At 36.0% G+C, this 23,994-nt stretch overlaps 1 protein-coding gene across 1 annotated transcript in view; it reads right to left on the minus strand.

Annotated features, from left to right (window-relative positions):
- Positions 1 to 4,786: 4,786 nt before the first annotated feature.
- LOC120299225 (hematopoietic progenitor cell antigen CD34-like) overlaps positions 4,787 to 23,994 on the minus strand; it is a 45,493-nt gene continuing 26,285 nt past the window's right edge. The window contains exons 3-9 of the mRNA XM_039323828.1: positions 22,423 to 22,560; positions 20,484 to 20,731; positions 18,721 to 18,804; positions 13,643 to 13,778; positions 11,591 to 11,652; positions 9,690 to 9,854; positions 4,787 to 5,638 (exon numbers count right to left, since the gene is read on the minus strand). Of these exons, the coding sequence (XP_039179762.1) occupies positions 5,447 to 5,638; positions 9,690 to 9,854; positions 11,591 to 11,652; positions 13,643 to 13,778; positions 18,721 to 18,804; positions 20,484 to 20,731; positions 22,423 to 22,560 (1,025 nt within the window). The 3' untranslated portion in view covers positions 4,787 to 5,446. The remainder of the gene's footprint in view (positions 5,639 to 9,689; positions 9,855 to 11,590; positions 11,653 to 13,642; positions 13,779 to 18,720; positions 18,805 to 20,483; positions 20,732 to 22,422; positions 22,561 to 23,994) is intronic.

Below are 23,994 nucleotides of genomic sequence, written 5' to 3' on the forward strand. Positions count from 1 at the left end.
TTATTTTATGTAAAGAGGAACCAGATTGGATATTTTTGTTCTTGGAATAAAACTAATACAACAAAAATGCAAAACATAGAATCTGTAGTTAAATGAGTCCATATTTGAGAAATACTGGCAATCAGCTTGTTTTTTTTAATATAATATATCAGACTCTCTCTTCACAGCAGCAAGGGCTGGAATGTTTGTGGACTGTCAGAAACCACAGCTTATTAATGACTGGAAATTGTTCTTTAGATACTGTTATTAACAAGCTCTCAGAGATACTCAGCAAGGGCAGCTCTAAGAGCTTTCAGTTCCACCAATAGAAGGGCTGTTAAGAATTTCCAAAGAAATAACAGGAAATCAAATGTGGTTAACAACAGATTTTGATTTATGCTGTTTTAATTGATTACATGATTAAAAACCTCTCTAGTTACTGAACATTTCTTTCAAATCTTTTCCAATCTAGAGAGTTTGTGGCTGTGACCACTTGTTATTTGGGCAATTCTCACTGTAACTGGATGTACAGTGTATTATTCAGTAAAACAGCCAAGAAGAAAGTTATTTAAATTCTTCTTATAAAAATTGATCATTAACTAATTATTTATCTTTCTAAACATTGCTTGCAGTGCATCAAACATAAGATATGAGAGTCTGATTTACAATGCCTCAGAATATAAGCCCATCTAACTAAATGCCAATGATATTGCTTGTCTGCAGGCAAAAGTCTTCCAGCCCTTTTACTTGAATTCATTTAATTAGAGATTCATAAAACTGAAAGTTGACTTAGATACTTCTAAGGAGATAAATATTGAATTGTACTTTTCTCATGGCAGTAAAGAAACTGAGTAGGAGGAAACCGTTATCAGCAGCATGCTTTCCAAAATGAAAGATTAAGAAGGAATTTTTGCAAGGAACAAAATGCATGTGGGTTGATAAGGAAAAAGTAATAACACCTTCAGTTGTGCTCAGGACAAAGCTCGGTATGTTTATACACTTGGAGAAAACTTCCTGTGGCTTGGACACAGCCTTTTCCGGATTGGCGTTCTCTCATATTCTGCACCTCTATTGGTGTTGTGCCTTTCATTTCCTTTGGCTTCAGACAGTTTGGGAGCAGCTTTTGTTTTCTTACCCTATATAAATCAGGACATTTTTTTTTTTCTGAGAAGAGACATTTGTTAGAGATAGGAGGAGTTATATTAAAAGATTTACTTAACATATGAGGACAATTATGACAAACAAACGTTTATTTCAAAGAGAATTTATGGATTGTGCTAATTTCTCCAATTATCAACTTCTAAGGATCTCTGGTAAAAATAGGGAAAATTTAAAGGATTACTTCTGCATTAGTAAGGCTGGCTAGTCGCATGCAGATATGCTCGGCCTGAAAAGTGATGGAGGGAAAGAACAGGAATAGCAGCCTTTCAAGACCCTTCAGGCATAGAACATACTGGAAAATGTTACATTTTTTTGTAAGCATCCCTCATCTCCATATCACATAAAATTAGAGTGAAGGAAGAAATATGCTTGTGTATGTCTAACTGTATTGGACATTATCATAAATCTCAGAATGTCCTTTAGATAGAGTTGGGTGAATGGCTTCATGTTTTGAAATCATATCCTAAAGCTGGGAGACCAGGACATAATGCAGACCACAGTGAGTTTGCAATAACATGAGAGACTTTCCTTTATTCAGAAATAAGATAGTTATGTCCAAGCTACCACTTCCTTAATTTCCTGAATTCATGTCTTTATATGCCTTATTTAGAAAGATTATTTGAAAGACTCCCCAGGTCTGCCTTACCATTTCCACAGTATAGTGCTCTCTTGTCCTCTTTTTCTTTTTCCACCCATATTATATTACTTTTTTTGGTAATGCTTATTTCACCAGCATTCAGTCTACAGAATGATGCCACAGATACCAATATGACCTTGGATACCTCCCTAACATAATGTGTGAATGGGTACTGCTTCACTTTGCAGATCTATCTCAATTAAGGAGTGATTTAATTTCAACTGATGTCTTGACTAAAAGAGAGAGAGAGAGAGAGAGAGAGAGAGAGAGAGAGAGAGAGAGAGAGAGAGAGAGAGAGAGAGAGAGAGAAGGAGGGAGGGATTCATCATGACTCTATTATTTTATCTGGCTGATTTGCAGAAGATACGTACCTTCTGCATATATGTGCATATATGAAGAGAAGAAACCATGGAAAGTTCTCAAAATATTTCAGCATGAGTCAGCCATATGTAGCTTTTTTGGATGCTGGGTAATGTTTTGTTCTGCAAAGCATCTCTTTGAAAATGTTCTGTATCACTGAGCTACAATCCAGTGCTCAGTTTGGATGAGTAGCTTCCTGATAAACAGCTGTTTTGATTTCTCATTCTCCCCCAAGATAACCATTTCAGAATGGCCACAATATGTTCTCAAATGTTCAAATGGGCTCATTTGTCCCTTGCCGCCAAATTAGATATTCCTTATGGCATGGTCATAAACTGATCAACAAGATAGCCTTAGATGGGTTGGCACTCAATATGTTACTGCAGAATTGCTGAGGATCTTTTGAAATATAATGGTGTTTATGATGCAGCTAAATTAAAGTCTTTGGGGGCATATAGTTGCTGACGTTGCCATACAGGAAAAGAAAACCCAAAGCTGCAAAGGCAGAATTACAATGAGAAAATGGAACATAAACGGCATGAATGTAAGAAAGTTCAACAGTATGAAAAACAAAACAAATCAACTACACCCGGGCTTCTTAGGCATTGGTAAAGTGAAATGGATTGGAACTGTGCACATTTGGTCAAAGAATTAAACTGTTCATTGCTAAGGAATGCAAAACAATGAATAGTGTGGTTTCATAGCCAGGAAAGATATAGAAAGGCAGTCTTTGGGTACAATGCAGTCAATAACTGAATAATATGCTAGTCTTTGTGAGCAACCCTTTTAAGATTGATTATCAATAATAAAGGAATCAGTAGTCAAGAAATAAACCACAGACATTTGATAGAATTGCAATGAAGGCTTTGGAAAAGATACTTAGATGCTCTATCAAAATCAAAATTGTATAAGCAATGTTGGACTTTGAAGAAGTAGGATAAAAAAGTTATTGATGCTTTTGAACTTTGGTGTTGGAGAAAATTCTTGAATATATATGGATATCCAAGCAAATAAATGGATCACACACAATGATATTTCTGCAAAAATCCTGGTTCATGTGAGAGATGTTTGTGGCCTTTATCTTGCCAAGAAGTCCTCACATTCCCATAAATGGTATTCTAGTGGCGTGAACAGCTTCTAATTAAGTCTGTCTTAAAAATGGACAACATGGGAAGAAGCTTGCTATAATGTGCAAAGAAGGCCTAACACAAGTCATGAGCCATTCCTGTGTATTCTGATTTTTTTCTTACACTATCGTAAATTATGCTGTCGTGCCTACAATCATTTAATCTTCGTATCTTTGCAAAAGAATACCTCAGCTGAAAACTTACTTTTGCCAAGAATTCAGAGACAAGCTTAAGGCAAATCATTTCTACGCATTACAGCTTTTCAATTAAATACAGCAAACAATCAAAACAGCATTTTGAAAATCAGGTATTAAGTAACAATTCCAATATACATGCTTCTTTTATATCATATTAACAATCATGTTTGCTAATCTGCTAAATAATTGATTCATTCTCTAGCACTAGCATTTGGACAATACCTTATAGTAATAGTAGTAAAGTTGGAAGGGACCTTGGAGGTCATCTAGTCCAACCCCCTGCCCAGGCAGGAAACCCTACACCATTTCAGACAAATGGCTGTCCAGTCTCTTCTTAAAAACTTCCAGTGTTGGAGCATTTACTGGTTCCAACCTATCTGGACAAAAGCAGATTAGGGAAATTTGAATTAAAAAGAAGAAATATCTTCCTTTCCCTAGTGGGCTACTTATTTTTATGTTCACCATCCCATATCTAGCTAATTCTTCCAGTGACAAGTGTAAATAAGGCAGTATTCATGCTAGGTGTTCTTGAATTATTTCCAATTTTGTTTTAACAAACATATCCATGATAATTAGTATAAAAAGATAATTCATTTCAGAGCCTAGTCACATTTTTGTTCTGCATTCTGTATTCAAATAATAATCAATACATTTCAGAATGGGCACCGAGGGGAAGAAAGGCAACGGAGAAAAATATTTGGGGGAAGAAAAGAGGGTTAGAATACTTAATTTAGCCAAAAATATATGACTATTGTGATCTTAGATATGTTTAAGCATACAACTTAAATATAGCTGTATTTGCATTTGCATTACATTTACAAATATAGTCTCACATGTTTTGTTTGAAAACTATATTCAAAGGCTCTATGCCATCATATAAATGTCTATTTAGAAGCAAACTGCATTGTATCCAAACCCTAGGATGTTAAAATAGGATTCTAGGCTCTGAAAAATGGACCTCCAGTTAATGTAACTACAATTGATGCCACCCTTTATTTCAATGTAATTAACTATATCTGGATTAAGAATAATATTTCAGACTTATTTCCTTTAATTTAAAAAAATATCTGTGACTTTTGGAATTCAAAGGATATACTTGCTGTGAATTCTGATAGTAACAGTCCCAAAGCATCTAGAAAATGCTATGTAGGAAAAAGAGTTGTTTGCTTGTTCTTATGTACAACGAAAACAAAGTTTGAAGGAGACAGAACATTTGAGATTTAGGCCAATTGCCCACTATACTGCACTTTCATGTTACAAAAGATGTCTCCTAATATTTCCTATTGCCTTTAAAGGGAAAAGGTACTCAGTTCTTTCGAAGTAAGCAAAGCTAATGAAGAGTTTATTTTGTGTTAAGAACTGCTTCAGCCATATTTCAAAAGGCTTCTGATGAGTTACAATCAGTTTATGTTATATACAAATTGCAGCACAGCACAAATGCAGAAAGGCAGTAATGACAGTTTTAGCTGGAGATGAGGATGGGTGGTGATACTCTACCAAAGTCTAGGGACTTTCAGCTGCATACTACTCTGAAGTCCTAGATGTTATATCTCTGTTATATTTTAAAATTAAATTAAAATTACATTTTATAAAGGGGAACATGTCCTTTCTTACTCTAAACAGCATCAGATAGATATTAAACAACTCTCAAACAGTGAAAAATCTTTAATTTCTAGAAAACATGCCTTGTGTCTCCCTGGATGAACAGTTGTGAAGGATATGACATCTAAAAATAGAAAAAATAAAAAAACCTCAAACTCCATGTTTATTAAAAACATATCCAATTCCATTGAAGCAGTTTGCTAATTTTACAGTGTTCATACACAAATGCTGCTGCGTCAGCCCCTGAAAAATGTTTTAGTATAAGATAGTAAAGCTTTTTTTAAAAAAAGGTATTATGATTTTATTTAGGAATTTTTGGTCCTAGCTCTGCTGTTAAGTGCAAATTGAGCTTTTCCAGCTGCATTAAAAAGGTCAGAGTATTTTCACAGTTCTGTGTCAGCCACAACCTGGGGCTTCGTTTGGTGTCCATTTTTCGAGGATGGCTGGCCAGTCCCATTTTCCCGAGCCCCTCCATTGAGATTTGGTTTATCCTGCAGGCCTGATTGTTCTTGAGAGGCTACAGGGATCTCAGGATTGCCATGGCTATCATTTTCGATGTAATAAGGATCTTCACCCTAAAGAGGTTGGAGGTACAAATAATAAGAAAATTCAGAGTTAAACTAAGCTGTTCAAAAGTCAACAAAGTGACTTATATAGAAAATAAAATAAATATCTGTTCTTTCAGTCAGGCCCTTCAATCAGGGATTTAGAAAAGTATTAAGATCATATTCCTGGTGGGGTGAAGAGGGAAATCTTGTTCATGTATGAAGTATATTTCAGTGGCCTATGTGATCAATGATAATAATACAAAAAATTCAACATAAATATGTACACTTAAACATGTACACATAAACACTTAAATATGAGCCAGCAGTGTGCTGTAGCTACCAAAAAAGCCAAGATAGTGCTAGGCTTCATTAACAGAGGGATAGAATCAAGGTCATGTGAAGTGTTAATACCACTTTAGTAATAGTAATAGTAGTAAAGTTGGAAGGGACCTTGGAGGTCATCTAGTCCAACCCCCTGCTCGGGCAGGAAACCCTACACCATTTCGGACAAATGGCTGTCCAGTCTCTTCTTAAAAACTTCCAGTGTTGGAGCTTTACTGCTTCTGGAGGCAGCCTGTTCTACTGATTAATTGTTCTCACTGTCAGGAATTTTCTCCTTAGTTTCTAGGTTGCTTCTCTCCTTGATGAGTTTCCACCCGTTGCTTCTTGTCCTGCCTTCAGGTGCTTTGGAAAATAGCTTAATTCCCTCTTCTTTATGGCAGCCCCTGAGATATTGGAATACTGCTATCATGTCCCCCCTTGTCCTTTCTCTTCATTAACTAGACATACCCAATTCTAGCAACGTTCCTTATATGTTTTAGCCTCCAGTCCCCTAATCATCGTTGTTTGCTCTTCTCTGTACTCTTTCTAGAGTCTCAACATCTTTTTTACATCGTGGTGACCAAAACTGGATGCAGTATTCCAAGTGTGGCCTTACCAAGGCATTGAAGAGTGGTATTAATACTTCACGTGATCTTGATTCTATCCCTCTGTTAATGCAGCCTAGCACTGTGTTGGCCTTTTTGGCAGCTGCAGCACACTGCTGGCTCATATTTAGGTGATTGTCTACTAGGACTCCGAGGTCCCTCTCACAGTTACTACTATTGAGCATGGTGCCACCTATGCTGTACTTGTGCATTGGTTTTTCTTGCCTAAATGTAGAACCTTGCTTTTTTCACCATTGAATTTCATTTTGTTAGTTAGTGCCCAGTGTTCAAGTCTGTCCAGATCCTTCTGTATCTTAAGCCTGTCTTCTGGAGTGTTGGCTATTCCTGCCAGCTTGGTTTCGTCTGCAAATTTGATGAGTTCCCCATCTATCCCTTCATCCAAATCGTTGATGACGATGTTGAAGAGTACTGGGCCCACAACAGAGCCCTGGGGCACCCCACTACACACTTTCCTCCATATAGATGCAGTTCCATTGAGGACCACTCGCTGAGTACGGCCGGTCAGCCAGCTACGGATCCATCTGGTGGTGATTCTGTCTACCCCACATTTTTCTATCTTATCAAGTAGTAGGTTGTGATCTACTTTATCAAATGCCTTACTGAAGTCCAAGTAAATTATGTCCACAGCATTCCTCGGATCCACTAATTTTGTCACTTGGTCAAAGAATGCAATAAGATTTGTCTGGCATGATCTATTTTTGACAAACCCATGTTGGCTTTTAGTAATGACTTTGTTGCCTCTAGGTGTTCGTTGATTCGTTGTTTGATTATCTTTTCCAGGATCTTCCCAGGTATTGAGGTCAGGCTGATAGGTCTGTAATTTCCTGGATCCATTTTTTTTCCTTTTTTGAGGATGGGAACTACATCAGCTCTTTTCCAGTCCTCTGGTAGTTCCCCTGTGTTCCAGGATCTTTGAAAAATATAGTTCAGTGGCTCCGATATCACCTCTGCCAGTTCCTTGAGAACTCTGGGGTGTAATCCGTCTGGTCCTGGCGATTTGAACTCATCTAGGCTGGACAGGTGCTCACTAACGATTTTCTTGCCTATCTTAACTTGTGTTTCTGTTTTGTTTTTTGTGGCACTATTTTTGATAGTTTGGTCTGTTTTTTCCCTTTGTGTAAAGACAGATGCAAAAAATGAGTTAAATAGTTCTGCTTTCTCCCTGTTGCTTGTCACCTTCTTGCCACTTCCACCCACTAATGGACCAATCATTTCCTTCACTTTTTTCTTGTTTTTTACATGTTGAAAGAAGCTTTTTTTGTTATTGTATTGTACTTTACAATACTTTACAATACAATACATTGTAAAGTGTACTTTACAATGCCTTGATAAGGCCACACGGAATACTGCATCCAGTTTTGGTCACCACGATGTAAAAAAGATGTTGAGACCCTAGAAAAGTACAGAGAAGAGCAACAAAGATGATTAGGGGACTGGAGGCTAAAACATATAAGGAACGGTTGCTGGAATTGGGTATGTCTAGTTTAATGGAGAGAAGGACGAGGGGTGACATGATAGCAATGTTCCAATGTATCAGGAGTTGCCACAAAGAAGAGGGAGTCAAGCTATTCTCCAAAGTGCCTGAAGGCAGAACAAGAAGCAATGGATGGAAACTAATCAAAGAAAGAAGCAACCTAGAACTAAGGATAAATTTCCTGACAATTAGAACAATTAATCAGTGGAACAACCTGCCTCCAGAAGCTGTGAATGCTCCAACACTGGATGTTTTTAAGAAGAGACTGGACAGCCATTTGTCTGAAATGGTTTCCTGCTTGAGCAAGGGGTTGGACTAGATGACCTCCAGGGTTTCTTCCAATTTTATATTATTATTATTATTGATCATCGCACAGTCAGCCAGATGTTCAGACTGGATTTGGCATTTTGTCTACCTATCGAGTCCTTACCCAGGACCTGGGATAGGCAGATGTGGATGTTTGATGGTATTCCAGATATCGTCGCAGGATGGAAGCAGTTCCTAATAAGGCTGCCTTTTGCAATTGACTAATAGCGAATTTGTCAATGCCAATGGTGTTCAAGTGGTGCTCCAGTTGTTTTGGAATTGCACCCAAGGTGCCTATGACTATTGGTACTACCCTTGCTTGCTTTTGCCACAGTCTTTCTATTTCTATTTGTAGGTCTTTGTATTTTGTTATCTTCTCCAGCTCTTTCTCTTCTATTCTGCTGTCTCCAGGCACTGCCACATCCACTATCCAGACTTTTGGATGTGGCAGTGCCTGGAAACAGCAGAATAGAAGAGAAAGAGCTGGAGAAGATAACAAAATACAAAGATGATGATGATGATTATTATTATTATTATTTCAATAAAAGGAAACATTGGATATAATACTGAGAATCCAGTATGCAATTTCATTGTTTATTCTGGTATCCAGGGTTGGAGCAGAAAAATTATTCATAGCTTACTTCCAGAAATTTTTTACAATGGAAGCACCAGAAAATTAATCTGGAGTATTTTTGCTCAGAGAACAGATTTTAGCAAAAAGCTATGACGTATTCCCATGAATTGTTAAGAGGTCTTGCTCTGACTCTTTGCCTATAATCTCACCTGCATCTATATTTATTGATTATAGAAACTGACAGTAATATCACTAATTTGCAATAATGGAATGATAGTTTAGTTTCTGAAAGCTAATGTAGTCTACATAATGTATAGTCCAGAAAGTAAATAAATGGAATAACAGGACATTCATTAGCTATTGTTGTGATGACAATTTGGCATTCAATTTGTCAAGATTTTATACTGTATGGTAGGGCTGTAGATTGCTTTGGATTCAGGTCTGGAAAAAGACACAGCTTCTGTAAGGTGTTGCAGGTGCTCATCCCAAATGTTCTAAAATACCTTTTGAAAATTGTCTATGAAACTGTTCAGAGCTCTGTTTGCATTCCAGGTTAATGAAGGTGACCTACAGAAATTCATTGTATGACAGATGTTATTTAAAGAGAAATATATTTTCCTTAGAGAGAAACTCTTTTTTAAGAAAAATATTTGTGAACAATATTTGCACATGCCCAAATATATAGTAATGGAAGAATAGCAATCCTGTCATTTTTCTCTGCAACTGCTATTATATGCCTTGAACTTTCTACTTGTTCTGCCAACTATAAGCACTAACCAGCCTTTCTCCCATAGGACTCCAGCTTCGTCGTTTCATAAGATAATATCCAGCCAATCCCAAAAATGCCAACAGCAGACCGATGGTGACCAAGGCAATAAGGGTCCTCCGAGAATGGACCTGGTGAATCTCAGTGCGTTCCTGTTTGTGGGATTTTATCCCAAGCTAAAAGGAAAAAACAAAATAGGTTCAACCAAAGAAGCATGAAAACACCTGCCAGGAATGCAAATAGCAATTTGCAATTTTGTACCCTAGTCTATTACAGTTAATCTGTTACAATGTCAGGTAGCTTGAAGGCTTTCACTTTGAAATACTCTCACACCTTTTTTAAACAAGACATAGCAAGAATCAGGAAAGGACAACCTAACAGCTCCAAACTGTTTAGGGAGTTAAAATATCCTGTTTATGGGGAAGTGGGGCTGACAAAATGCCCCATTAAACCTTAAGAACAAGCCTTTCAAAAAAAGTTTTAAATAGCAAGTTCTTACTAAAGATTGAAGATTCTATGATCCTTGGTCATTTATCTTTCTGGGCTGGTGGCTTCCTGGAAAAGCGGAAGAGGCAGAATTAGCCTCTTCTGGGAGTGATGAATTATGTGATGCTTGGGCAACAACTTGAAAACATCCCAATAAATTTGTGTGTTATCACTATTACATATTTCACCTATTGCATATAATACAGACTATTTCTTTACATCATGGTATGACATTAGGTCTGAGGTAGACTTACAGAATATAAAGTAAGACAGAGAAAGCAAAAATAGAAAAAAAATAAAAAAAAACCTTTGAAGGGAATGCAGAGAATGAAAAGGCACAAAAGGGGAGGACTAACGGCAACAAACAATTGCAGACAGATTGGTCACATGTGCCAGCTGGCTATATTTCAGACTAGACAAGTACATTGGGAGTAAAGGAAATACAATAATAAAAGGATGTGGATTGAGGAAGAGGATTATATAAGAAAGAACAAACTAGTGTAAACAGCCAACCACCAGTACAATAAATGTTGCACTCCATGTAAACCTACCTAAACAAATTCTAAGTCTAATTCAAAAGTGAGACACAATAGGCGGAATAGTACTGTCCATTTTGGGAGGAAAATCATAGCAACATAAAAGAAAACCCCATCAAATCTCTTAATCCAAAGTAATTCAAAGCACCTCATTCACTGATTCTTTCAAATGATTCAAGAATTCAATCTGAAGACTCAGTGTGAAAATGTGAATTGCTGAACCTTTTTGAAATTGAATCTCACAGCTTTAGGATATGTTTGGGAAAGTAGTTTGGAAAGAGAGAAGAAGTCTTGTGTATTTCATATGTTTTGTATGTTAAGTTACAACACGAAGGAAACTAATTTTCAGGATGCGATTTCTGGAAACTCTTGGAACTTCTTTTGCACTATATATTAGAACTCTGCACATTTTGAAAGCCATTTATGTCTTTCATGAATGAAACAATTCCATGAAAACAATTTCACTTGTCTTTGGAAAAATTCTCTGGCAATTCCCATAGCTAAAAGTGGTTTCTTCACATGCAGGGTAGATGCACAAAAGCCAATGGAACTGTTGGTTGATGTTTTGATAACACCTCAAATCCAGGAAAATGCATATTGCTTAATGTTTAAAAGTGTTACATTTTGGTCTGTTTTCTAAAAATAGTGAATTGGAAATTGGTTGGGAAACTCCTACAGTTAGTTGCTTGTTATAACAATTTGATTATTATTAAAATATTGACAATTTGTTCCACATTCTTTAGGAAAATATACCACTGTTCATTTACATGATTTTAGTCATACAGGATCCTGGCATACAAAGCATACTATTCAGATTCTGTAATATTTTAGGTTTTAAATTTTTTATTCTGTCTCACCCAATGATATATATAAAAGCATGAATAAATTACCACTTTCAAATCAGGTTGCTTGTCATCCAGAAAGCCATACAATGCTTCTGCACCTATATTTTCTAAAGCAAAGAAAAACTGAAATTTACTTTCAGAGCATATTGGAATTATTTATCAAGCAAAGAAGCGTTAACATTTACAGCTTCACCTGCACAGATTTTATTCAAAGATATATATGGCTTATACATCTGTGGTTTATTAAATAAGCCACAATTGACTAGAATGATAAAATATAGCATCATCATATACTGCTGATACATAGTGTACACCATAGCCATGAGTAGATATGCAGTAAAATTGTTAACTGACTCCCTGGAGATTGTTTGGGTCTGGATGAGGAGGAACACACTTTAATTGAATCCCTCCAATAAGGAGTGGCTTTAGATCTGCAAATCTAACAATTGCAGGGAACATCCATTTTTTAAAACTCTAAACAGGTTGTATTTCTTTGTTAAAAAATGGTTTGCAACTTGAGAATTCTCCTATTTAATTACCAAATGTCAGATAAGCCTTTTTGTACAATTACAACTTTTTTTCTGGATTTGGAGGACTTCCTCATAGTCACTAAAGCTGTAGTCACTTCTATTAAATCATTGCAAAATGCTCAACATGGAATGACCCTTGGAAACTGCAGCTGAGCAGCTGCAGTACTAATGGGAGTTGCCTTAGTTTCCAGCTGAATTCTGGATATGATTTAAGGTGGTAGTTGTCACATTTAAAACCTATATAGATCTGATCCTGGTTATCTGGCCATCTTCTCCTTAATTCATTTGCCTGTCCAAACAAATCAAATAATATACCAATAGCAATAGCACTTAGACTTATATACCATCTCATAGTGCTTTACAGCACTCTCTGGACAGTTTAGAATCTAGGTCCTCATTTTACTGACCTTGGAAGTAATGGAAGGTTGAGTCAACCTTGAGCAGGGCCGGATCGAACTCCTGGCAGTGGGCAAAGTTAGCCTGCAATACTGCATTCTAATCACTGTACCACCAAGGCTCCTAAATAAATAAAACCAACACTTCCGGGTCCTATCACTCCAAGATTATAACTGATGGGACCCTAGAGGCAGGCATTCTTTGAAACTCCCTTCCAATGGAAGTGCCATATCATTTTTAGGCTCCAGGAAAACTGAAAATCAACCCATTTTGTCTTGCACATGAAGAGTATTTTTTTTAATTGAAAGATAGGGCACACTATATGTGTGCTTCTGGAAAATAATTATATCTGTTTAAGGATTTGGGGAGCATTTTATCTATTTACCTCTGTTTAGCTGCCTATGAGAATGGACAAAATGCAAGCATAATAAAAATACATAAATAAGTTATAAGCAATTGTTTGCAAATCAAACTGAATGTGTTTACATAAATTTAATAAATACATTAATAAATAAAATGCTGAAATAAAACCAAATAACACTATGGCCCATGCAATCAGTGAATCCAGTCAGAGTTTCCAATTAGTATTTGAATATTCTTGTGATATATATACCAATATTTGTTTGAATTTAGTAATGACAGGAAGGTGGGGGGGAGGGGTTATAATTTTTTATTTGCTGCTGGCCACCACATTTAGCTGATCTTCAAAAAGCTAAGCTGGAATAGATTGGTTAGCACTTAGATGTGAGATCACAAGGAAATCCCATGACCTCTAGACTAACTGGGAAGTAAACAAACAAACTAAATCACTTCCTGACCTTAATTTGAACAGAAGTAACACCTAATTGAGGACATCTAATACATTTTGAAATAGTTGGTTTTTCAACTACTTTCTGCATTCTCCCACACCCCAATCTAACAATGAAGAAGATAGCAAAAACATTGGGTTTACTTATCTTGCTAACCTATAGCAAGGGTTGCTGGATTGGGGCTAATGTGTTATATATACTTGCTGGATTAGGGCTAATGTATTTTATATATAAAATTTGTCCAATCAGCCAAAGATAACATTATGGTTTCATTCCACATGTGAAATCTAGTCAATCTTAACAAGTCACTCATAGCTGGTATTCAACTTGATTGCAAGCTGTAATAAATCAGTTCAACTAACCTGTATTGTTAACTGCAAGCAACAGCATGCATTGGTGATTCACATCAGAGTCAGCCAGTTCAATAAAACATGGTACTTCTTTTTTTTTGCAAACTAATTTGCTCAATCCCTCCCCCTTGTTTCTTTTAAAGTTTTCCTAAAAACAAAAAAAAACAAAATAAAATAGTGTTACTTCTGTAGAACATTTTTTCTCATTTGTTTTCTTTACATTAACCCAACATCCAGTGGCAAATTAATTATCACTGGCTTCTGTAAACATAACAACATTCCCATGAGCTACAGTTTATCCTCCCAATAGCAGCTATTTGTGGATTTCTTGGCTCAAAATCTACAAAGGTTAAGAGAAACCACAAACATTAAGAACAATGTTCCAAGAAGGCACAGCAGCTCCATTTATGGAATTACTATGTCCTATTATGACTATCTAAAATATATGCATAGGAACATTCTTTATGGTATATTAATAGGCACTTCTCTTAAATGAGACAGATTATTATAAATTATAGCATGTGAAAGCAGACCTACAGAAGATAAGACAAAGTTTAGAGCATGTTTTAGTTATATGCTTGGGGTTCTTAATTTGCTTTACTGAAGTATAGTGGCTGAAGAGGATTAGATGTCCGGTTGTTAAAAAATAAAAACAGAAAGAATATGTACTGAAATATTTGTCAACACATTTCTGTGGATACTGATTACTAATTAAATATAATTTAACTTGCTGATTAAATAATTAATGTCATGATAACTGTTCATTCTGCAACTATATTCTGAATCAGCCAAAGCAGCTCTTAATGTTTTGAGATTATGAGCACTGTATCCTTCTCCACTGTTACCAGGCAGGAGATGAGGGAAATAACAAGCACAGAGTTCGCCTTCCTGTTTCAGAAACGCCTTGCATATTTCAGATGGTTCTTTTATGGCACATTTTGCAAGGATAAAATCTTCCCACATAAAGATTAAAATAAAATGTCGCCTTTCCCAAACAGTTGTGGAGGAGACAGGAAGAAAAGTGTGAGGCTGTAGTTATTTCCCCTCCACTTAGTCAATTTGGACATCAAAGGAGATGTACAGGTCAGGGTCAGACTCAGAAAAGCTAGGCTACAATAATCTAAAGCAATTTAGAAATATAGGCTGGTTCAATAAGTTGGAAAAAAGATTGAGTCTTCCTCTGGTTGTTGAATATTTTATGTCTAGTATATATTCAGCTAGTAGAATTTTCTTTAATTCTTTCTAACATTGTGGAATTTGGAAAAAAATATGTACAAAGGGTGGAATTCTGTTCATCTGTTTGTTCATCAGCACAATAATTCTAAGAAAACTGGCTAGAATGACACCAAAGAGAAGCAGGTAAAAGAAAGTTTTTAAATGGGCCAGAATTGCTTGGGAGCTGTGGAGAAAAAACATTCCTGGTAAATTATGAAAAAAGCAATTGGGCAGCTGCTGAGAACTTTCCTCCTGCCTCTCAGAGCAGGACATATGCAATATCTGTTCTACAGCAAACATACACACACAAAATGTTATTGTTGGAGTTGCAAGAGAGCAAGGACCATTTTCTCATGTTGTGTCTGTGTGGAAGAATACTAAACTTCCTGAAATTCTGCCCTTCCTTAAATCTCGTGCAATGGAGCTAACTTGTAAAATTTCATGGCTGTTAAAAATAAATACTTCCATGTGCAATATTTAATTCACAGGTAGCATCACTACAGAGGAAGAATCTACTTTTAATCACACTCTATTATACAAGAACCATCACCAGCACTTCCCCTTAAATAAAACAAAAATATAAATGTCTGTCTGTCTATCTAAATAATTATCAGGGAGAAATCTTCCATCCAAGTCCACTTTGAATTACATATAATTCTTGTTTAAAAATTACAGTTGGACACAAGTAGCTTGATTGTTAAGCAAAGCAGCTGATAAGTTAATCTGCAAATATCTTAAAGTCTTACTTTGGCTTTTCAAAATTTGCAAAGTTATGTTTTCATCCTTGTCATAACTGCAGTCACAGTCTGAGCCAGTCACTAAATGAGGATTCCCTGTATCTAACTTTCTACTGGCTGGGACATTCATGGATAGATAAGCACCTAGAGTAGGATTTTAAATATCAATCTATTTAGGATTTCGGATATCAGTTCATATCTTTAGGTGGTTTAATTGGCTTCACAAAATTCTCAAATGGTGACTTAATGTGACCCAATGGAATAAACAAAAGCCACACAATAGAAGTAAAAATGTAAACAATCACAGTATGCATTATGCATGGAAAATGGAAAAATGAAAATAAAACCTAATCAAACCATTCCCACAAATATTAGTTCAGGATACTGAGGAAAAACCCTTATGTTTTTTTTCTTTCTTTTCTGTGGAAAGAATTGTTGAGAAGATGTCAGAGTTTCCTTTCTAGTGAATGAACTAGCTTACTGGAAAAAGCCTGACAGAAAGACAAACAAGTGAAAGAGTTCATTCAAACTATTTGTGGCTCAGACACAGCAATCAGTCTTAAAAATAATGTATGAGACAAAGTAAGAAGGCCTGATCCCAATTTCCAGTAAAAATTAGCCGAACTATAAAGCTGCAAATTATGTGTGTGTTCAGGACGATAATACATTATAGTACCTTTTCAGTTTCTGTGGTAGGTGAAAAAGATCTCTATGAAGAAATGTAGGTGCACATAAACCTATATGTTTAAACTGATGCCTTCTAGATATATCAGCTACCATAATCTCTCTCCCATTGATGGAGGCTGGTGCAAGATTTTAGCAATTAGGATAGAATAATAATTACTATAAAGCAATAAATTATAAAGTGACATTTAAGTTTATAATTGGAATGTTCACTTATGAAAACAGATTTTGCTTGAAATTGTTTCATGTTTCATTCTCCTTATGAAAAATTATAAAAATAGATGATTCAAAGATGAATTTTATAATAGTTTCCTGTTCATCATACTATTATAATACCATCATCCATGTTTCCTCCAATAGCATGCATGGTCATCACAATTAAAGGAAATATTATGAACCGGGTTCTTAGTCATCCACTGAAAATTCTTGTTCATGAAAAAAAAAACAAAAAACCCTGTCCATATACCAGTGAATAAAAACAATATTTCAGATGGAAATCAAACATTGGTTTGTGACTTCCTGTTATAGACTATATTATAATGCTCCATGTTGACAAATTAATATTCACAATTATTCATTAGGTAGTTAATAACTATTTTGCTTATTATGTCTATGTTTGAATGCTACATAGAGCATTATTAGCCAATATAGCACTATTAGTCAATTGTTAATAGTTTAGAAAAACCTACAAGCCATTAGTAATATCAGGACTGTTATTGAATAATATTATCAATGTTTTATCATTGGGGATATGTTAATAAGTGATTTCCAAGGCTTACAAGCCTGTATCAAAAGTTGTGATGACAAAGCCAGAACTTTAGTCTAAAGGCTACATCTGTACAATATTCACAGCCTGATTCATTGTAGGCTGTTTTCCTAATTTGGTGTCTTTCAGAACTTCAGCTTCCAGGCTTTCCAATCAATGATTTCAATAAATACATTACTGGCAATGTGTGAAAAGCTGGCACTAGAAAATCTGTAGAATGCGTAATGTTTTTAGATGTTTTAAAATATGAAATGTCTACTTTTCCTAGGCATTGTATACCTAGGCATTATGAAGAATGATAAGAGCGTCCCATTTTTGGCATTCTATAGATTTCCTAGGCATTCTATAAAATGCTAATTTCACACATTGACAGGAACATATAAATTATGTCAATCCTGCAGAGGAGTAAGCCTGGTTCTTAATTATGTACAGTAACTCATATAACAATAATGATCAAATTTGATGAAGTTTACCTAATGCTGATCCCCAATAAAGTGTGTAAATGAATGGAGCTAAAGGGTAGATAACCTGCATTATATTATCACAATTCTAAATAAATTATTGACACAATTGTGTTACTTGTTTTTCTGCTTAAATATCAACCCACTAGGTGGTGCCTATGCTACAAAAGTGAGCTCCTGCAGGAGTTTATTTCAGCATAATTCTTGAAAACCTTTCAGCTTAAATAAATTTCATACATTCTGCCACATTTCAGATCTTTTAAAATATTATTTTAACACAAACTTTCAATGCATTGTGTGCTCAACATAATTGCTTACTGGCTTAGCTATAGTACAACTCAAATTGCAAAACGTTCGTCTCAAGATTTCAAGACAGAAATTTTGTGGGCCTTGAAGAGAGGCTAACCTCCCATTTCTGGACCTCTTGCTTTACCCCAACATTCTGCTGCCTGAAAAAACTTTTCTCAACCAACTGGTTTTAACACTTTCTAGTCAATGTCTAATCAATTTCGCAAATCTTTGCGACCTCCCCTCCAATTCAGCTTAATTTTCCTTGTTATAAAAACAGGATACCACAAATTCTTACCTTGGTCTACCCTCCAGGATATACATTAAAAACTAACCACAATAATGCTAAAATTAAGAAATTGGTATCCAGACATCATCATGCAAAAACTTACTTGCTTCACAATATCACATAGAAGTATGGAGTGATTGTTTCACAATCTCACAGTGCATATTTGATCACTTATCCTTCTTGCCTTTTGCCCAGATATCTATGCTTTCCAGTTATTGGGCTCAAATGAGCCATTACTCTCTTTCCCCTTCCCTCTTACACCTTAGAGAAGCTTTATGCTGTTCCTACAAGTATGGATGCTGTAGTGGAAAAAGTGCCTGGTGTGTAAAAATGATGCTGGAATCCATTAGACAATTTATAAACTTAATAAATGGAATGCATGAAGTATTAGGGGCAAAACATTGTCCAAGTCTAGAGCCAAATGGGTCATGACGAACTGAAATGCATGCGGTTTTGCACTGAATAGAAACAATTACATTTATTGTTTAAAGATGAGTGGAGGATAACCCTCACTTTTTACTTTTCCAAGTTTGATCTTTCATAGCAAGAAATTATAGTCCTCCCCACAACTTTTTATCTTAAAGCAAAGCAACCTCCCCCTCCATTGTAATGAATGCCTCCCTTGCCATTTTCTCTCCCTGACTACTTACACAGGATTGGGCTTCGTGGAGTTCCAAGCATACCACTTCAGTGGCAGGAAGCATCTGCTTGATTTTCACACATGTGATGTTGAACTAGAGAAAGAAAGGATGGAAGAGTGTATCATTGAATTTCTCTTTGTCTGGTGTCATTTGGCTATTCATTTGCTAATAGCATTTCTGTGAAATAACCAGTTAATTGATATGTGCTTGAAGGGTCCTTGGTGCTCCCTGAGCTTGGTTGTTGTCTTGCAGATGGTTCATTACCCAAACTATGTAACATCATCACTACTAGTCTGATGATGTTATCTAGTTTGGGTAATGAAATGTCTGCAAGAAAACAATTAAGTTCAGAGAGCACCGAGGACTCCTAATTTTGATTCTGAATTACATATATTCTCCTTTATTGATATGTGCTTATTGAATAATTCAAGAAAAAAGAATAAACAATGTTGCTAAAATGTGACAGAAAAAAGCACAAATATTTTTTTCTTGTGGAAAAAGTAAATCCTAAAGTATAACAAAAATGATTAAAAAGATCTTTTTATGCTGACATGTAATTTTAAACAAATAGATATATTAAGCAGACAAACCAGCAACTTGGTGCAAAATTGACCACAAAGAAGATGTTAGGCAACTATCTCTGAGAAGGCATTTCTACAATAGAGACCCCAACATCAAGAAGGCTGTTTCTAAAATACTAGTTCACCTTATATGGTGGGGACACACTGAGCCATACCTGTGAAGATAGGTTCAGGCTGGCAGCCATATGTGGGAAATAATTATCTTAGGAAATAGTCTCATGGTTCTATTATGTTAGAAAACTTTCAGCTCTTTTCTGAAAGGAGACATAATGCTATTTGTCTGATGGAAGCATATGAAATTTTGGATTCAAAAACTTCATATGATTCCATCAGACAAATAGCATTATATGGCTGAAAAGACCATTGGTGAATACAGGGTAACCTAAAATGGAGATATCAAACCAAAGAAACATAAACATAAATATAAATTTTATCCAGTAGAAATCATAGGTGAACTTCCTCAAAGGTAATAAAACTTATCAGATTTATGAAAGAAGGGTTGGATTATGCTACTGTACTGTTCCTACTGCCTTAGGAACATTGTAATTCCAATACCGAGAACAGAGTCAATGTAAATTCAGACTAAGTCCATGTTTATGCAACAACAATTTTTATTGCACTGAATTAATTTTATTTGTACTCAGATACATTTTCATATAGCAAGATAAGACTATGTGACAATTCACATTTTTCTGAACACAAAATAGTAGTAGTAGCTAGTAAAATGGCCATGTAGAACACCACATAGTTGAATCAATGTTTGAATGTCAAATGCTATAAAAAAATCTGAATGTGGGAAAGCACATTAGAGAAAACCACAGCTGGGAGTTGTAAATTTATGTTCCCTCTTTCCTGCACATGTGTGCTTTCGGCAGTTTGCCAATGAGCTGTTGGAGCTTCCTTTGCTGAGGAAAAAAGTTATGTAAACACATCCATCCTCTTGCACCCACTTCCCCAATAAATTGAAATAAGAATAACAATAGCCTAGGTGGGATTCAAAGAAATAAATGGGCACCTATGAGAATCATCCAGGAAGCTGAAGAATATAGGGTGGCACATTTGCAAAAGTAACTAAAATGCCATGTTGATGAGACTGATTAATATATCAATCATTGATTTACAATAATGATCCCAATAAGGAAAATTAATCACTTTTCTTTTCATATCAATCCTAAATTTTCACAATCTTACCATCACATTGTTGTTCTCAGTCATGGATGTAATAAGAAAGATGGTGGAATTATATGTTGTTGGCTCAGTAGGACCATGTGTTAGAAGTGATGTTGAGCTTAAATTATGAGTCGTTGTCTCATTGTTAATAGTCACTATTGCATTCCACTGTGTAGTAAATGACTTAGCTGTTGTATTTGGTGAAGTTAAGCTTATTCTGGATGTGCTGGGCACAAATGTCTCTGGCTTGGTAACATTACTTGATGTCTCTGGAAAGAAATAAAGGACTTGATTGATGGATAAAAATGCCAAATCCAGTCTAAACATTGGTTCACTAACAATAATACATGGTCAATTTCTACAAAAGATGAAGGGAAAGTGGATAAAGATATAAGATTTCCATCTGTCTATTACAAAAGGCTACATTACTTGGATCTGCATATATACTAGGCTGGTACATTACAATATCCCAGTTTCTTGGGAGGAACTTGATGTGTATGAAGACACACACCATCTAAAGAACTGGCAGCTGTGCTTTCACATTTTTGTGTAAATAATAATAATAATAATAAGCCCTTGGAGAAATACCCAAAGGGCTGCCTAGAAACATGGAAATTTTGAACTTATTAGACCTGAATATTGTGACTTTGCAAAAAACCACCCTACTCAGAACTGCCTGTATACTCATGTGCTACCTTAACAGCTCTTAGGTCCTTGGTTAAGACTTAAACTGTTAAGTTTTTACCAGTCCCAGACTGTGAATCAAATTGATGATGATGATGATGATGATTAACAACAACAACAACAACAACAATAATAATAATAATAAATCATCTTACTCATCCTATTAGTTTTCTCATAGCTGGCTATTCTTTTAATAGGTTATGAGTGTACACTTAATGATCTCAAATAGCACATTTTCACCTGGAGCTTCAGATGAATCAGTCAGCCATACCCAAACATAGTTTGAATAATCTCTCTCAACCATTCTAACCAGCACAATATCTTAATCAAATAATGATCTCTAAGAGTTTTCTCTTTGACTAGATTTAATACCTTCCCAACAGCTGTCACTGAGGAGGAGATATGAAGAGATTCCATTTGAGTGAAGACTGTGTCCCTCTGGCACAGGAAAAATACTGACATTGAGCCATGTTGCATTGTGTTGTGTTGTACTGTTCACATTATGTTATTTCACATTGGAAGCTTTTATCCCTATGTTTAGACTAATGTCCTAGTCACTACTCAGATTCATTTTCTCTTCATCTATTGCTATCTGTTCAGTTGAACTTTATCTTACTGAACATAGCTAAATGTTGTCTTTTTGTCTGCAGTATTAGCTGTAATTTATTAATAATCATGTTTCAAATATCTATTGATCCAGACAAAGAGATTGTTTATTGTTAATTTTAGTCTATTTTTTTAAATTGTTACTCATATTTAGGCTTCACAGTTCTGAACTCTGCTCTTTACTTTCATGTCTCACTATTTAGGAGTTGTATGTCTTAATTTGAATTTATTTTGAACAGATCTATGATAGTGAAGTCTGATCTGAACATTTCAGATGTTTAACAATACATTTGCATAATAAGCAAAGCATTTTATCACTAGCTAAACAATTGATTTAAAATAATAGCCTGGAACTGGGAGAGGGGAAGTGATAAATTGATATCTAGAACTAAAATTAAAGTATACTTATAACATCTCATTCCTGATGAAAGGTATTTAAAAGTTGTACAGTTTCTTGAGAAATTGGGAAACTGCACTAAGAATTATTCAATGAAAATTACATTTCAATATTTTTTTCTTTCTTTCATGTAGGTCAGAATTTTAGCAGTCTGAGAAAAGATGGGGAAACTCTGAGAAAACATAAATGGCAACCCTTTGAGGAAGTTATGTTTTTATCATAAATGAATAAATGAGTCAAGCTACTTCCATAGAAATGTTGAAGCCAATTTACCTTCTAGTGATGGAGCAGTAGAGTTTAAAGAGGTAAAATTAGAAGCAGAGGTAGGAGCAATGATTGTTGTCAACCTCTCAGCAATGGTAGCATTTGGAGAATTAGTTGAATTAGTTTCATCACCAGAGACTGGATTTTCTAAAAATGAAAAAGGAAAGAAATGAAAAATATTTATAGTTGTCTAGTACAATTTGACGCTGTAGAAGAGGTTTTGATGAGGCTCAAAGTGGAAATGCTGCAATAACAAAAATATGGAGTCCTTTTCCTTATTGTTCATGGTAAAAAGTTTACTTGATGCAAATAAAAAAAATTGCATATTTGCAAGAATGGTGACTTCTCAACAAATTGATGTTGCCCGTTTTCCTCTTATACATTGGCACAACAGAAACTGATACAGGTTAATTGTTTATTATTATTTACTGGACAACCTGTGCTCCAAATGCTATCAACAACAACAAAAACAACAAGAATAATATTCAATCTAAACAGAAAAACAGAATGACCCTTTGTGGACAAAAAAGCAGTGGGAGTGGAAATGACTTACACCTTCCTGTTGGTTTCCCCATTGAGTTTCCTTGTGGGAAGTTGGCAGGGAGTTTCAGAAACCTTCCTTCCTTCCTTCCTTCCTTCCTTCCTTCCTTCCTTCCTTCCTTCCTTCCTTCCTTCCTTCCTTCCTTCCTCCCTCTCTCCCTCCCTCTCTCCCTCCCTCCCTCCCTCCCTCCCTGGGAAGCACTAGGGGAACAGGAAGGGGAGAGAGAGAGATCAATGTGGGAAAGACATGCTACTGGCTCAATTGCTTATACATTGGCTTAGATCAGCGGTTCTCAACCTATGGGTCGCGCCCCCATTTGGGGTCGATCGACCATTTTTCGGGGGTCGCCAAAGGCAGCGATCCGCCATTTTCTCCCCTCCGGGGGTGCTGCCGCACATGTGCACTGCGCATGGGGGCGGCGGCATGCCTCCGGGGGCAGCGCCGCACATGCGTGCCATGCATGGGGCCGCGCATGCGCATAACGTTTGTGTGACGGGGGTCGCCGTCACACAAACGTTGAGAACCGCTGGCTTAGATTAAAGTTATTCTGAAAAAAATACGGAAAATGTGAATTTCAGGAAGAGTTTTGGGGAGGGAATCAACACAAGAAGGCATTCAGGAAGGCAGTTCTAGGAGTATCTAATCCAGGCCAGCTTCTTCTAGAATGCAAGGGTGGAGCAGAAGCCCTTTGGATGATTAAAATTTACAGGAAGGGATGTGACAGAATATAAAAGCAGATAAGCAAGTACATCCCATGGAAGAATTTCATGTACCCCTGAAGTCTAGCCTTTGAAACCTAAAGTGCCTCTGCCTTGGGAGATCTTGTTTTGCAGCAGTGGACCTACATGCCATACAGTGGGTGGGAAGATCAATTTAATAATGGGGATTGCAATAGCAACACTACTATATTTTCTAATTTACTGTATATTTCTCTTTCTAGACTCTAAATAAGAAATATATCCACATTTCATCAGGAGAGATCATGTACCTCCAAAGCCACAAGCATGTAATATACACATGTAGAAAGGTATACTGAGAAA

This window comes from Crotalus tigris, unplaced genomic scaffold, assembly GCF_016545835.1.
Source record: "Crotalus tigris isolate CLP2741 ecotype Arizona unplaced genomic scaffold, ASM1654583v1 scf7180000024283.532456, whole genome shotgun sequence".
NCBI classification, from domain to species: Eukaryota; Metazoa; Chordata; class Lepidosauria; order Squamata; family Viperidae; genus Crotalus; species Crotalus tigris.